The sequence below is a fragment of the Oryctolagus cuniculus genome, chromosome 13, assembly GCF_051225735.1.
Source record: "Oryctolagus cuniculus isolate XC-2025 breed Fujian yellow rabbit chromosome 13, ASM5122573v1, whole genome shotgun sequence".
Lineage (NCBI taxonomy): Eukaryota > Metazoa > Chordata > Mammalia > Lagomorpha > Leporidae > Oryctolagus > Oryctolagus cuniculus.
The window spans coordinates 77,818,816-77,835,097 of NC_142879.1; the positions used below are offsets into that span (position 1 = coordinate 77,818,816).

Sequence of the window (16,282 nt, forward strand, 5' to 3'; positions counted from 1 at the left end):
AGAATTTATAGTGGCTCTAATTTTCTTTTTAAAATCAGAGTTGCTTGATGTCTAGATTTCATATGTGCACAATGAATAGTGGTTTAAAACTCACTGTTAATATATCAAATTATGCTTAGTTGTAGACACTTATCCTTATCACGAACTGGAAACAGCCTGAGATGTGATCTCATTTGTACCACGTTAGCCTGCCACAGTTTTATGGGTGTTGGCAGAAAACATAATACTCCTGGAGAAGAGACAGTGTGGCTCATTTATATGTGGCATAGCAAACAGCAGGATCATTAGCATGTTCGCATCAACTTCTTTATTTCTCACAGAAGCAATGTGGATGGGCCTGAATAGATGCCCAGATGTCCAGTGGGTTACACTCTGGGAGGAGAAACCTGGGCTCAGGGAACCCGAATGTTTTATAATTGGGAGCAAACAGAGTCACTTTTGATTTGCCCAATAAATCAGATAATCACCAAGTCACCACTCCTAGCCTTGCATCTGTGTCCCAATCACTTGGTCAGATGTCCTTTGCTGAGACCAAACTGTGCAGCTGGAAGCTCGGCTGTGAGAGAGCAACATTTGATACAGACTGATGTGAGCGTATGCTTGGATGTGAATGCTTGGTCTGGGGGGGACTCTAGATGTGGGGGACCCTGGAGTGCTGACAGCTAGAGTAAGGTGAGGGGCATGTGAGGCCGTAACGAAGGGTTAATTGTAGGGGACCTCTCACCACGTAGGTGGCTGGGAGAGGATGGGGACACAGGCTTCAATCGCGTGTCAAGAGCATTGTGATGCTTGGCCTCACCAGGTGCTTTGCTCTAAGGCTGTATTTTCTAAGTTCTGTATCTGTCAGAAGACCCAGTTGCCATGGAGACAAGATAGGAAACAGCTATGCCACACCTTACTTAACAGTGTAGGGGCAGCCATCCGCCAAGAAGGGGCAAGGCAGTCTCCCTCCCTGAGACCGAAGCTAAATCAGGATATATCCCTCAAATACACACCACTGAGTTCAGACAAGCCAAATCTCAGGCTTCCCCATATTTCAAAAAGTGTTTGCCAACATGTAAAAAAGAAAACCAGAATCTTAGTTTTTTGGCAAACACAAGTCCATCCACTGGCTCATTCCCCAAATGGCCACAAGGGACAGGGCTGGGCCAGGCCAAAGCCAGGAGCCAGGAGCTGCATCTGGGTCTCCCACATGGGTGCAGCAGCCCAAGCACTTGGGCCACCTTCTTCTGTTTCCCCAGGCATGTTAGCAGGGAGCTGGATCGGAAGTGGAGCATCTGGGACCTGGAACTCATGTGGGATGCAGATGGCGGCTTTACACGCTTACATGCTACGTCACAACGCCAGCCTCCCTTGTGTTGTTGAGCTACGTCTTTGAGCATGTGAATGTCTCCTCTAGGCAGCAAGCTTGAATATGCAGCTCTTTAGGGTTCTTCCTATATATGCACCATGAAAAGTAACTGATAAGCCCCATCGCCATGGATGTGTCACCACTGAAGGGGGGCATCATGCTGGGGCAGGGCTGGGGGGTGGGCTCCCTGGAGTGTGTCCTGAGACTCCCCATCTGCTGGAACTCAGAGGACTCCAGTCTAAATACTTGTGTTCTCACCATCTTGAAATCTCCTGCAGGCCCAGCCACATTCTCTCCAGAGTCAGACACCACAGTGGCCACAGGGACAGCTATTGTACCAGGCTCCCAGCTGATGCCATCCACGTCACCTTCCACAGGAACCACGGGGGTAGGCAGTCATGAGTCCTCCCAAGCCCCATCTCAGACAACAACAAAGACCTTGGAACCCACGCCCTCCACCTCCCACGAGACAACAGGTTAGCACTAGCTTTGCATGGCGACAGGCCGGTTCCCCACATCCTGCTTCTGAGATTTGGGTAGGGATCTTGCACCGTTCAGTCCAGAGTCAGCACTGACCTAGCGGCCTTGCTGCCTTCTGCACCTGCCACAGCCCCCTTTGCCTGGTTTCTGTTCCCCGTGGTGCGCACTTTCTGCCTGGCTTAGTCCAGCTGGGAAAACTGGAAAAGAAAAATCCACCTCCGCAGTGCGATGTGGCCAACCTTATTAAGCTGCCCAGCAGAGCCCATGGCACAGCTCTGAACACCCATCTGAACTGTACCCCCATGGGAGGGTGATGGACACATTCTGCCATCTGGAGACATTGTCTGTGGGGTAGAGACGCTCTTGGGATTCTGGGCCTGCTTTAGGTCTTGCCCAATTCGGAAGGATGTCCCAGCAACTCAGTGAGTTTCCTGCGTGTTCTTGGCTGAAATGATTTTGGTGATGCTACTGGTGGGTCTCCCAAGGTTCTAAGATGGGAGCCAAGATATCCCAAATTTCTTGGGCTCCGTGAGAAACTAGTACCTTAAGGACTGCAGCCCAGACTCGGCTGTTCTCTCTCCTCTGCAGATGCTCATCCGTACAGTTCCAGAGACGTCACTGGTAAGTACTCTCCTTTGTCTGGCGTGCTTACGATTGGGGTGACCACAGAGCCAGCAGGCTGAACAGTCCTGCTCTGGGCCTGCCGCCCGGCATGACCTCCACCCTCAGAAGTGCCTCCATCAGAACAACTACGTTCTGTGATATCTCGGTAATGGACAGCTTCGTCTGTCATGACATCTTATGTCCATACTGCTCGCTGCTACCTGTCATGCTAGTGACGTTGAAACCAGACAGCTGCTGTACCACAGAAAGGGCCTCGTGGTTCACTTCTGCTCAGCAATGCAGGACTCTTGTCCAGGAAACTGCCCGTGCCCACTGTTGCCATTTTTCTGCCAGCAGCTGCATTCATCTCCCACAGGACAGGGGCACCGTAAGCTTTACAGAGGGAGCTCCACTTTTCTCAGAATAAAGCACTTCGTCCTACAGAAGACACGTGCAACGTTAAGGCTAGGAGAAAAAGAAAGGAACAGACAAGTGACTATGAGGAGGAAATGGGAAGTGTTTGTAAGAATAGGAAAGAAGAAGGGAGGAGAAGAAAGTGCAGAGAAGGCAACAGGAGAAAGAAAGGGAATGGAGGGTCCGGTGCTGGCCCCCCCTCCCCCCCAGCTACTTCACTTCTCTGTTAATGCGCCTGGGAATGTGGCAGAAGATGGCTCAAGTACTTGGGCCCCTGCCACCCACATGGGTAGACAGAGACCCAGATGGAATTGCAGGCTCCTGTCTTTGGCCTGGCTCAGAACCAGCTGTTGCAGTCATTTGGGGAGTGAACCAGTGGATGGAAAATTTTTCTCTTTGTATGTAACTCTGCCTTTCAAATAAATAAATAAATCTTTAACAATGAAGACTTCAAAAGCAATTAAAGATAAAATATATATATTTATAAAGTTACAAAGATAATAAAAAAAAATTCTCAGTTGTGACTAAAAATTATCTTGTAGAAAGGAAACAACGCCTGTTCCCAGATTTTAGGGCATGCTTCCAGAGAGGCAGTCTGGAAACAAGCACTCAGGGGTTAAATGACGCTGGACACTTGTTTTACTTTTACTGTTCTGTACTTCACTTTCACTTAATGAGGTATCCTGGAGATCCTTCCACATCAGTGCATAAAATCCCCTTCTTTCTTTTTCACTGCCACAGAATATGGATTTGCCATGCTTGTTTAGCTTGCCTCCTCTTCGTATATGTCATTGTTTACATTCGTTGGTTATATTACAAATATGATGACTGGAAAATCCCCATGTGCCAGTCTTATCTGTAGGATATCCTACACGTAAAATTCTGGGGCCAGGGGCCAATGTTGTGGTGTAGGGGGTTAAGCTACCACTTGCGATGCTGGCATTCGATATTGGAATGCTGGTTCGAGTCTCAGCTGCTCCACTTCTGATCCCTGCTAATGCACCTGGCAAAGCAGCAGAGGATGGCTCAAGTGCTTGGGCCCCTGGCAAACACATCCAAGACCAGGATGGAGTGAGTTCCTGGCTCCTGACTTTAACCTGGATGGGTCCCAGCTGTTATGGACATGGGGACTGAACCAGTGGACAGAAGATCTCTATTTCTCCTTCTCTCTGTTGCTCTACCTTTTAAATAAATGCATAAATCTTTTTAAAAATGTCCATTTTTGGCTACATAGATTTTTCAAACAGTATTTGATTATGAGTTACAATCTATAATCTGCTTTTCCAGTTGATGACTTTCACTGGATTAAAATATCAAAATCTATTCCAGGGCAGGTGTTTAGTTTTGTTTTTTATTTTTACTTTTTTTTTTTTTTTTTTGACAGGCAGAGTGGACAGTGAGAGAGAGACAGAGAGAAAGGTCTTCCTTTGCCGTTGGTTCACCCTCCAATGGCCACCGCGGCTGGAGCGCTGCAGCCGGCGCACCACACTGATCCTATGGCAGGAGCCAGGTGCTTCTCCAGGTCTCCCATGCGGGTGCAGGGCCCAAGCACTTGGGCCATCCTCCACTGTACTCCCTGGCCACAGCAGAGAGCTGGCCTGGAAGAGGGGCTACCAGGACAGAATCTGGCACCCCAACCAGGACTAGAACCCAGTATGCCGGCGCCGCAAGGCGGAGGATTAGCCTATTGAGCCGTGGCGCTGGCTAGGTGTTTAGTTTAACAGTTGAAATGTCCCTGTCCTATACAGGAGTACCTGGGTTTGATATTTAGCTTCAGCTCCTGATTCTGGCTTCCTGCTAGTGCCGACCCTCGGGGTCTGCATCAGTAACGGCTCGAGTAATGGGGTTCCTGCCACCTGGACTGAGTTCACAGCTCCCAGTTTCAGCATGGCTCAGCCCTGGCTGTTGCAGGTATTTGTGGAGTAAACCAGCAAATGGGAGCTTATTTCTCTGTCTGTCTCCTTTTCTCTGCTTCTCAAATAAATAAAAAAAAATGCTATCTCCCAAATTCTGAAATGTAATAAACATTAACTGAACAACTACAATGGGCAAAGATAGTTGCATGCAAGGAATTGTGAAAATACAGAGGACTAAAGAAAAAAACAAACCAAAATATTTCATGTGTGATTTTTTTTTCCTTCAGACTGCTGAAATAAAAAGATAGGGGCTGGTGTCATGCCACCGTGGGTTGGTATGCCAACATTTCATATGGGAGTGCCAGTTCATGCCCCAGCTGCTCCACTTCTGATCCAGTTTCCTGCTAATGCCTCTGGTAGGAAGTGGGTGATGTCTCAAGTACTTGGGTCCCTGTCACCCACATGGGAGTCCCAGTTGGAGTTCCTAGCTCCTGACATCAGTCTTGCCCACTGGTGGGTGTTGTGGGCAGTTGGGGAATGAACTAGCAGATGTAAGAGATTCTCTCTCTCTCTCTCTCTCTCTGTCTCTCTCTGCTTTTCAAATGAATAAATAAATCTTCAGAAAATTTAAAAAGATAGGTGAAGAGAACCAAGTACTTGTCAGAAAAGAGATGAAAATAAAATCTGTTTCATTGTATGTGATTTAAGTTTTTTCTACTCATAAGGTAGAAATTAAAATCATGCTAGTTTTCTGAAAGCACTTAGTGAAGGTGCCATTACAATATGTCACATATGTCTGTCCCAGCTACCCCAACACCCAACAGTGTGCAGGCATCACTTTATATGGGCTGAGATACTCCCTGGCTCCTGAGTGTCATTGTTTCTGCATGAATTAGCAGTCAGTTGAGCTTATCTTTCTAGGAAAATATTAATAATGCTTTACCATAGTGGTTACTCAATAAATTAATGGATTTTCAGTGAACCCATGATACACTAGTATCATAATTTGTTTTTCAAATAAGGTATTTAAATGATCATTACTTTTAAAAGTTGCTCTTTTTTAATTCAACAGAAAATATTCAATAAATATGGAATGAGTAAGCAAATGGATAAGTGAATTTAATAAACATTTAAGAAATGTCATTCATAGTTTCATTGTCTTAAATATCCCTTGGTTCACTTGACAGTACTTTTTGACAGTAACTTTGTTGGATTATTCCAATATCTCTTCTCCAGTCTCTACCTAGGCTGTTGTTCAAGGCTCCTAATTATAAAATAAAAGGTGAGCGTGCAACACTGCCACCTTCACTGAGTACACTAGGAATGAAGCATGTGTTTTTCAAAATTAGGATTCCTCTACTTCTCTATATTTGAAATAAACTTGCCACAGCCAACCTGCTCAGCTGTTGACAGAGCTTTCTCTTGTCTTACTCATCTGCTCATTTCCTACTCTAGACCTAGTTTGGTGCTTTGCTGCTATGGAATGCGGATTTCTCATAAAAAAAAAAAAGTCCCTTTCAATTTACTTCATTCACAGAACGTTAAAGGCTTACTTTGATCAACTGAGTAATGAATTGATGCAATGCTGTTCCATCCAAACTGCCTTCATTTGCCGCAGGGACACCAGCACTGTGTCACAGTGATTGCTACCCCACGACTGGCCTAGTTTGTCAGTATTGCTAAGCAATGACTACTCTCCATGTATTCAGAGGATATTTCCACCATCCGTGCCAAATACTGACCACTGGCAGTCTCGCCTGCCTTCTCTGTCCTAGTCTCAGTCTGGACTATAGACTGAAGTCGGGGGAGGGGGTATCTATTGCTGCATCATAATCAACATTTTCTTCTCTCTCTCTCTACTTTCTCTCCTCCCCCCTTTATCTCACCAAATTTTCTTTTCCTTTTTCTGCAGTCCATATTGCCTTGGAAACACAAAAGGGTAGAGAATCTGACCAGTGATGTATTCATTCATTATCTTGGTGATTTTGGTTTGAATCTCATTATTTAATTTGCTTTGGCTATAAGTGAGGAAGAGGCTAAGAGTCTGAGGTTGTCACCGAATTCAAATTGCTTTGTTTTGTCATTGGCCCGGGAGCCCTGCAAATTTTATTCTCATTTAACAGGAACCAGGAGGAAGCATTGTGAAAGCAGAACTACAGCTTTCATCAACTTGCCCTTTCCAGTAAACACTCCTAGCAGTAAATGCATGCCACATCTGTTAGTGAACATGAAGACATAGCTTCCCATAAAGTACAAAAGTTCTGAAAAAATTCTTTTTTTAAAGTCATAATGATGATTAATATTAAGTCTGAGAGCTCAAAACATCTTTGCTTACTTTTGCATGTTTTCTGTTACAGTAGCAACTTTTCTATGCTGATTTTAGTTACTTAAATGTTGCTTGCTTTGTTGATATAGTTTTGATCTTCTGATTAGTCATTAAAAATGAGAAAGAAGTTTAAAAATAAAGATGATATGTAATGCCATCATTAGTACTCTGGTGTACTGTATATTTCTCTAGCCCGTTCTGTGCAATATTGACACTCACAAGGCTTGTTGGAGATTGGGATTCATGTCTATCTCAACCGGATTTTTTTTAAAAGTTTTATTAACCTACTAGAGAGAGAAAGAGAAAGAGATCCAGTCCCTTCCACTGGCCAAGTCTCCAAATGCTTGCAATTGCCAGTGGAGGGGACCAGGAACTGAATCCAGGTCTCCCAAACGGGTGGTAGGAGCCCAATCATTTTTTTAAGATTTATTTTAACTATTGAAATACAGAGGGGGAGAGAGAGAGAGAGAGAGGGAGAATCTTCCATCCACTGGTTCACTTCCCAAATGGCCACAACAGCTGGTGCTGAGTGGATATGAAGTCAAGAGCCAGGAGCTTTTTCCAGGTGTCCTACATGGGTGCATTTGGGAAGTGAACTAGTGGAGGAGAGATCTTTCTGTTTCTGTCTCTCTGCCTTTCAAATTAAGTTTAAAATTTTTTTTAAAAAATCTAAAAAGATGATGGAATTGGAAGGAAAGTGGCACTGCATGCAGCTCTTAAATCTGTGAAGTTGAAGAACAGAGACATTTTCTTTTCACTTTGGTTTTAGTGGCAGGAAGGAACTCTTGCTCTTCTGGAAGGGCTAGCCACCACCTCCTCCTTCTCCTCCTCCTCTCTACCTCCTATCACCCAGCTTTGGCTTGGAGGCGCCTCCTTTTCCTCCTATCCATCCCTGCTCACAGTCACTTTACTCAGCAAGAAAAAGCATCAGGAGCAGGGGTGTGGGGTAACACAGCTGGGGATGGGTTGCATTGGCAGTGTCGACAGGGAAGAGGGCATATTTTTGCCCAGAAGTAGAGTAGAGCAAGCTATGAGGCCCTCAAGAAATGTTAATAATGGTGAGCCAATTGGGAAAGCATTTGGATTTCTCTGCAGGAATGTAGGACATACAGGATTTTCCAGTGCGTAGTAATGAATGAGTTCTTAGGATTCTCAGCATGGCTCCAGCTTTGTTCTGTTCTTTTACAGTGGCCATCTCCACATCTGTCTCGCTGCTGGGTGTAGTGTGTGTGGGGTTCCTCCTGGCATATTGCCTCCGACCAAGGTGAGTAGCACAGCAGAAACCACAGGACTAAATCTCTCCTTCCCAAGAGAAAATAGCCATATCATCATGATTCTGGGATGATTTCTCAAAGGAAGAATCCCTTTGTGACTAGATTCTCACACTCATCCACCTCTGTTTTAGCCAAAGAGAGCATTAGAGCTGAGCACTGAGCCAGCCCTAGAGGGCCCTTAATCTGCCACACAGTTCTCAGGCCACTGGTTGGAACTGGGGGGGGTGGGGTGGGGGGTGGGATGGGGGCGGCAGATAATGCTGCAGGAGGCCAATCTACCAATATGCAATTTAGAAAGAAAGAGTGCCCCTAGTGGCCAGTCTGATGAACATGCACTGTGTGCCTATTCTTCAGGTGATATATTCATGAATATAGTATACTCTCCTTGAATGCACTCTTAATTTTGTGTATATTTTCTTATCCTCAATCATGTTAACCTTAATTTTGTCAAATAATTGAAATTCTGCATTTCAACATTTATGACAAGTTTCTGCCACTGGATGGTATGTATAAGGATCATTTTTAATGATAAATACATTAAAATAGATTGTTAAAAAGTGTGCAAATTGGTTGTATGCTGCCAATAAATATGCTTACAAGAGAATAATATCAATTTGCTGACTATATTAAATAATAAATAATTTTTCAATTATTTTTCCAATCTTTAGGCATTTTGATCCTTTTTTCACTAAAGACTGAAGCAGCAGTGCTAGCCTTATTGTGTACTTCTTTCAGGTGGTGACCAAGATCTCACCCTTCCAGATTGATGTGGTTGCTCTGGGTCTGTTGAAACTAAAATTTTACTGACTAGTTATAAAATATTAAATATGATGTCACTATAAAAGTATAGGACCCTTTGAGCCTAATTTTTACAAAATGAACATTCCATGAAATTCTATCGTAAAGCCAAAAATGAAAACTAGTCTTTAAAAGTTCACATAAATCTTCAAAAGCTGTTAATACCAGACCAACCAATAAAAAATGCCATCAATATCTTATGTAGTACCTCAGAAGTTAATGAACTACGGTTAATAAATTACTCAAAAATTTATCTAAAAAACCTCTTAAATGCCAAATGTTGAAAATACAGATGAAATTACTTTCAAAAGGATTTTCAAAATATCATTGCTGAATAATTTCCATATAAAAAGCTGAATGTAGAGTTATATTCTTAGATTATAGCTAGCTATATTAAAATGAATCTATATGTCATCTTTGTAATAAATACATTAAAATATATTCTTAAAAAGAATTTGTAAGTTTGGTATATACAGCTAATAATGTACTCACAAGAGGAAATACCAGTGTTTACTGACTATATTAAATATTTTTGTAAATGTATGTTTAAAAGGTTTGGTAAATCTGGTAAATATGATATTTGGTCATTTGGTCAATTAAATCTTCCCGTAAACTGCATTTTGCAAGTTGGTTATCAGATATCCTAGTCAACAAACTGGCTTTTAGCAAATTGGCCTAAGATTCTGATTTATAGCCAAGCTTTCACTCGAAGGGGCTCAAATCACTTCCCTTAAAATGGCCTAAAAAGTTGCTTCTCTGTAGAAGAGAGACTCCGTAAGCCAGGGAAGAAGGTGCTGCTGACCCAGCTACTCAGAGAGGCAGCTTCATGACAGGCACACAAATGTGTAATCAAAATATTGTGCCTTCCTCACTCTCATTATTCAAGAGATGATTAGTCTTTCTCTCTAACACTTACTAAGCACCAAGAACTGTTTTAAAACCTTCATGAGCTTGGATGATGTAGATGACCAAGTGTGGTGTGAGCAGCCTCCTGGCTACACTTCCCTTTTCCTGTCCCTGCCATCTGAAGTGCTTTTCAACAAGGGGTGGGGATGAGGAGCTTGTGGGAGGGACGTGAGCTGCCCCAATAGCATTGGTAAATCTGGTGGATGGGGAGGATGAAAATATGGTATTTAAATTCCATCTGGAAGTTGAAGCCTTTTAGGTTTTCTAGATCTTTGAGCAATACCACCATCAAAGACCGAGTATTTTGTGATTCCTGCAGGCAGGGCATGTGTTTGCTAATGCCTTCCACACTGTGCTGGACACCCATGTTCAATAGGAAGTTATCTGCTGATTTGAGGGTAACCCTCTCCTCTTTTCAAAACGTGTGAATCATCTGCTTTGCAGGCAAACTTCCCAGCCACCTGGTGTTGAAATGGAAACCACAGAAGCAATGCCAATGACTGGGCGCACCAATAGCAGAGAGGAAGACACAGAAAACTACCCACCTGACCTCTGAAACTCGTGGTGGGGTGTTCCAGCCCAACTAAGTCTGGAGCAAAGGAACCACCTCTGTTTACCTAAGGAGGAAGAGACTCAAGGAGTTGGGTGCCCAGAAAAAGCCGACCAGGATAACCACACGTCCCTGATGTGATCTAACTGTGCCTGGCCTGGGCACACCCCCGTAGAAGCCAGGCGATCACTGAGCATTCAGGAGGATGCCATCCATCCACCCACCTGCTGCCAACTCAGGTACAAGGGCCAGCTTCCCGAAGTCCAAGCAGGTAAAGCTCTCTCAGGAAAGGCTGATGGCTTCAGGCCAGCATTTGTATTTCATTATGACATTTATTGAGGCTACTTTATTGGGCTGTTTAGTCCATGCGTCATCCTGACTTGTAGTTTAGAGAGGATAGTAATACAACCAAGGCTGTCCATTGCACAATGCTCCTTCTGACTTGAGAGATGTCCACAGGGAAGGCATCTGCATTTGAGCTCCAGAAAATTCTGACAATAGGTGCTCTGCATGATTGGAAGTAGGCCAAGCAAGGCAGAAGACATATTGAGCCCACTGAAACCTCTTGATTTAAGGATTCAGAAAGAAAACTGAATTCAGTGACATTTTACATACACATTCGTTTATATTTATTCTTCTGTTATATCTGCATATTATATATGATTTGTATTTTGAAATTGTCTAGGTAAGCAAAATAAAAATATATTTTCAATACAAAAAAGAATCAATGAGACATGTTCCACAAAGAAAACAGCAAGGATGCAGAATCTGCAATGATTGTAGCACAGATTTTCTTTCTAAAAAGAGAAAAAAAAATGCTTGCCCAAAGCTGGATCATATCACAGTTTCGGGAATTTCTAACAAAATTTCCATGTGAGAAGTAACTTGATGTAATCTGGATGATGGTAAGTTTTGGCTCAGCTATGTGTGGGATGTACATTTCACTTTCCTTCTCATGTTCTTCTTTGCTGTGGATGCCATTTATTTCTGAAATCCTAGGCCTAATCTCACTTTCTCACCCATTTTATAGATGTGAAAATTGAGCCCAGAGAAAGTGGAACCACCATAAACATCTGGGAGGTAGGGCATGCACGCAGCATGAAGATGTAACTATAAGGAGAATACCACTAAGTACTGTAGACTCAAAATGGGAAAAACTTCCAAATATTTTGTTCGCATTAGCTCTAAAAACATGTAGAAAGAAAACAAACTGCCTCTGTAGCTCTTTCCCTGGGTATTCACTGCTGACTCAGCCACTTGCCAGCCACCGTATCCTGTTTATCTCTAAACCCGAAATGTCCATTTCACACCCTGAAAGACAGCACTCATTCTTTATAGTGAGCAAGGGTTTCACACTGTATGTTTCTTGCAAGGATAGGAAGAAGTGGCAAAAAAAGAAATTACTATTTACTGTCCAGGACATATTTGTATATATTTAAAGGCTTTCTCTATTGACAATTGATTCCATAACCACTTTTCAGTGTCTACTCTGCCCCAGATTAATTATAAACTCCATGATGGCTTTCTCTTGCAGTATCCTTGCTGTTAAAAATCATTTTAGACACTGAGGACACACAAATGAATAAGCCTGAACACAAGGTGGCTATCAAAACAAACACAGATTATTAAACATAGGCACTGTAAATATTAGATAAATGCATCCATGAAATGGCATGGTAATAAACCAAAGCAGACAAATAAATAGCAAATAAGAGTTAAAGAACTGGAACAGTACATTGAGTTGAAGAACTTCCAAAAGGCTTTATAAAGAGCTGAGCCTTGAAAAATGAATGGGATTCAGTTAGGCAGAAAAACCAATATATGCAAAAATATGGAGAAATAACAAAGCTTTGGTGTGGCCAAAAAGGTGGGTTTTGTCAGAACACGAGGTTCCAAGATGAAGAATGATGGGAGACACATCTGGAAGAATCTGGAGCTACCACTACACAGGTCCTTAACCACACTGCTAAAGAGACTGCACTTTATCATGTAGGCCATTCAAGGTTTCACCCAGTTTTCAACAAGAGTCATTACCTAGTCATTCACAGAGGACGAACAGACATGCAAGTTGTCAGGAAGACAAGTCATAAAATCACTGTACCAACCTAGGCAAGAGTCGGTAAAGGCCGGAGAGCAACAGAAATTGGGCAGAGGGCAGTTGGGCAGAGTCTCAAGAAGCCTTTCTGACAGGACTGTTAGGAGAAAAAGAAAGAGCAGAAGAGATAACATATTTCTATTATAAGAATAAAAGAGAAACAGTGTTGTTTTAATTGCTCTTTTCTGGAGTGAGGGGGATGCTAATTATTTTTCCTGTTTTAAAGATATCTATGGAATATTAGGTTAAGCTCCAGGAAGTATTATGAAATAGCAGACTGGTCTTCAAAAGGCAGGTGAATGATAGATGAAGACGTAAGGTTTGTGATGCTTTGGTAATAGACAAATTTCTAGAAGTAATTTCACAACCAGAACAGTAAAACTGAATCCAAGTTCAGCTTCCAAATACAAATCAGCCTATAAGGGATACAGAAATGTAGTAAGCAGAGCAAATGTTGGCAACAAATCTGAAATTAGAATTCTAAGTCTCATGAGAGTGTTTGGTGTCTATGCACACTCACAAATCACAAAACATGTCAACCAATCAGTATTCCAGTGGCCACAGCTGAATGCTCAGGAAATGCAACATGAAAAAAAGGAAAGACATCCAGGTAACAAATCACAACACCAACCACAACGCCATGTGAAATGGACAATAAGGTCAAACCACAAAGTCCCAAAGAAAAGGGTAGTCCAACCGGGAAAAGCTCCACCTGTCTCTTCGCTTACTTGCAGATCCTCTCCCTACACCAAGCTTGTGCTCCAGGAAAACCACAGGGACTGTGTGAAGTCACATACTGAATCTTCCTGTTATCCAAAGAGGGGACACAGGCCAAAAGACGTTTATAAAGAACACAGGAGAAGCTGAATTGCATCTGGAACACCAATTAAGTAGCAAACTGTCCTACATTTTCAATATTCCATCCGACTGTCAGCCCATGTATCTCAATTTTGCTGAAAAATCAAAGGAAACTGGAGACATGAAGCAAGCAAAGGAAGGTCATTTATAATCAGAACCATGGGGATGGAGAGGAGGATTAATAGCAAAAAAAAGTATGAAGTTCCTGGATGCCTTAAGTTCCAATTTGCACTGACTCCAAGAGCAGGCAATAAGAACACTGCTTGGCATGTCCTAAGGTTTGCACATTTCAAAGCACCTTTACTCATTCCCTACTTTTGGGGAGGAGAGTTTGGGGAGTGGGTGGAGAGTGACAGGATAAATGAAACTGTAACTTTGGCAAAGCTGGTAACTAGGACTTATTCTGTCCCCAGTGACTGGGCATATTATTCAGGAAGTTAACCAAACGGAATCTGCTCTTTAGTGAAACTAGCTTCCTTTCACTGACCCTTACCAGAGATCTCTCTTTATTTTATCTCTGCCTATTTCTGCAGTGTCAGGCAGTAGGACACTCTGTAGATGTTACCACCTTTCCTTCCAGAAGATCTTCTTGCCCGCACTTATAATATAGAAAGAATCACTAATAGAAAGAACCACTATCCTCAAGAAGGCCCACTTCCCTCACTTGTAAAACCAGAGCGATGCTCTGCAGGATCGTTTGCGGATGAGATAATTAATGTAAAGTGCTCTGCAAACCACAGAGTGCAATATCAAATGTAAAGGGTATTTGTTTACAACCCAGGCACAAAGCAGCAACTCTCCTCTTACCCTCTAAAGGAGCTGACAACATCAAGAGGCAAACAACCACTATCCATAAGGTCAGGTAAGGAACGTCAACACCTACCCAAATCTCTTCATTCACCCATAGTCTTTTTTTTGTTTGTTTTTTAAGAGCTCAGTGTAGCCCAAAAGTTCAAGGCCTTCCCACATCACCTTAACCTTATCTTCGGACAAGGAGGGAGGAGGCTACCAAAAAAAGCAAGGGCAAACAAGGCAACAAAAAACGACTCGCCCAAGGTCAAAACATCGGAATACAAAACGAAAGCCGGGCTTGCCAACAGCTGCGGCCACGTCTACCGTGCCACCTCTTCCAGTCGCCGAGAAACGCCGAGCTACCCCTTCTGGGCCCCACGGAGCAGTGAGGGGTCGAGGGCCTGGCCCGAGCTCACGCGGAACCCCAGCCGCCCCGATGCACAGCCTGCAGCGCCCTCCACCTGCCCGCTGCCGGCCGGGGCCGCGCCCCTTCACCCAGGTTCAGCCAGGGCTTGGCCGGGCTCTCCCAGCAGACCCACTGACCCCCCACCCCGAGACCGGAACCCCAGCGCAGGACCCCCACAAGGGTAAGTTCCGCGCACGGCTGACACCCGCCCGCACTCCGTGCCACGTCCGCGGCCTCACGCACTTTGGCGCTCCGGACTGGGGCTGCCGACGCTGCCGCAGCCGCCGCCGCCGCCGGCCCCACAGCCCAGCGTCTCCAACCACCCAGCTCCTCCTCCAGGCTGGACCGTGATCTCTGACAGCCGCCGACTTCCTCCGCGAGCTCCACCCCGCAGCAGCCGAGTGTAGCATCCGCCGCCCGAGCCGACGGATCGCCTCTGGAGCCAATCGGGACGGGCAACCGGAAGGGGCGCGCTGACGGTCAGCCGCCGCTACCAATAGAAATGCGCTCCAAAGGGGGCGCGGCCGTCACTAGCGCACCACGCCTGGTCTGAGCTTCCGGTCGGGCCCCCGAGGAGAGGGGCAACTTTCCCAGAGTTCCTTAGAGCTCCGCTGGTCCCCAGGTCTGCGGGCAGGCGAGGAGGCGGAGAGTGCTGCTGAAGGGGTTGGGAGAAGGTGGAGCAATGGAACACCACCCATGCGCCTAGCGGGTCGGGCAGCGGGCTGGTTCATGCAAGCAGGAGCGGCTGCACGTCCAGGGGTCGGCCGCCCAGCAGTCATCCCTGGGCAGTTCCCTGTCAGGCAGGCTATGGTGGAAAAGGCCATGTGGGCTTGGCGGGCCTCCTCGTCGCGCTTGCGGGTTTTGCGGTAGGGCGACGCCCCCATCCTCACTCTTTGACATTTTGGGTCCAACTCACAGCTGTGCAGCAAGCTCCAGGACTGCGGAGGCGCCCGGAGCCCCGACGTGCGTGAGTTCCGTGCTTTAGGGCAAGCACACTTGACAGGCACTTGGCAGGTAGCACGCCGCAGAGCAACCCCGAGAGTGCTCACCGTCGACTGCCTGGCCCCCTTGAAGAATCAGCAAGCACCCTGCGCTCTGAACTGTTTCTTCCTGGCCTTGGGCAGGAGTCAGGGTGTGAAAGCACTGGGGGCTGTCGCAGTGCTGGAGACAGAAGCTGGTGGGTAGGGGTTCTCCTGCGAGAAGAGAAAGTCCCTATCCACTCTTAGCTTTGTCCAGCCTGGTCTGCAATGACGGTCTCTTCCGGGAACCCATGGCGCCTTTGCAAGCATTTGCAGGAGGGCCGGCTGCAAGCCCAGCACGAGGAGTTGCAGGCTGCACTGTGCCGCCTGCCACGGGCATTTGGACATCCTGACCCATCTGCCCCAGGCCTGAGACAAGGACATCGAGGCCAATGACCAAGACTACAAGCGGCCTCTGCACGAGGCGGTCTCTAGGGGCCACCGGGATTGAAGGGCGACTGGTAGGTGGCGAGGATCCAGAAAGACGCCCCGCCTGTCTACTGCCTGTGGAAACGTAGATTTCTGTGTACTTCATTCATCTCTTCCGACATCAT

General features: G+C 45.2%; 1 protein-coding gene and 1 long non-coding RNA gene across 8 annotated transcripts in view; one reads left to right on the top strand and one right to left on the bottom strand.

The window, feature by feature from the left end:
- Positions 1-11,279, top strand: part of IL15RA (interleukin 15 receptor subunit alpha) — a 44,150-nt gene extending 32,871 nt beyond the window's left edge. For 4 of the 7 annotated variants that reach the window (XM_089312374.1, XM_089312371.1, XM_089312373.1 and 1 more), the window contains 4 exons: positions 1,630-1,827; positions 2,420-2,452; positions 8,219-8,294; positions 10,453-11,279. In XM_089312374.1, the coding sequence (XP_089168500.1) occupies positions 1,630-1,827; positions 2,420-2,452; positions 8,219-8,294; positions 10,453-10,564 (419 nt within the window). In that variant the 3' untranslated portion in view covers positions 10,565-11,279. Of the gene's footprint in view, positions 1-1,629; positions 1,828-2,419; positions 2,453-4,596; positions 4,760-8,218; positions 8,295-10,452 lie in introns of all 7 variants that reach the window. The other 3 variants (XR_016219786.1, XR_016219785.1, XM_089312375.1) reach the window with 2 other exon arrangements.
- LOC127487866 (uncharacterized) lies at positions 293-15,147 on the bottom strand. The gene is made up of 3 exons (XR_016219788.1): positions 14,953-15,147; positions 12,664-12,750; positions 293-2,899 (listed from the first exon to the last, which is right to left on the bottom strand). It is a non-coding gene; the product is annotated as an uncharacterized LOC127487866 (long non-coding RNA).
- Positions 15,148-16,282: the final 1,135 nt, after the last annotated feature.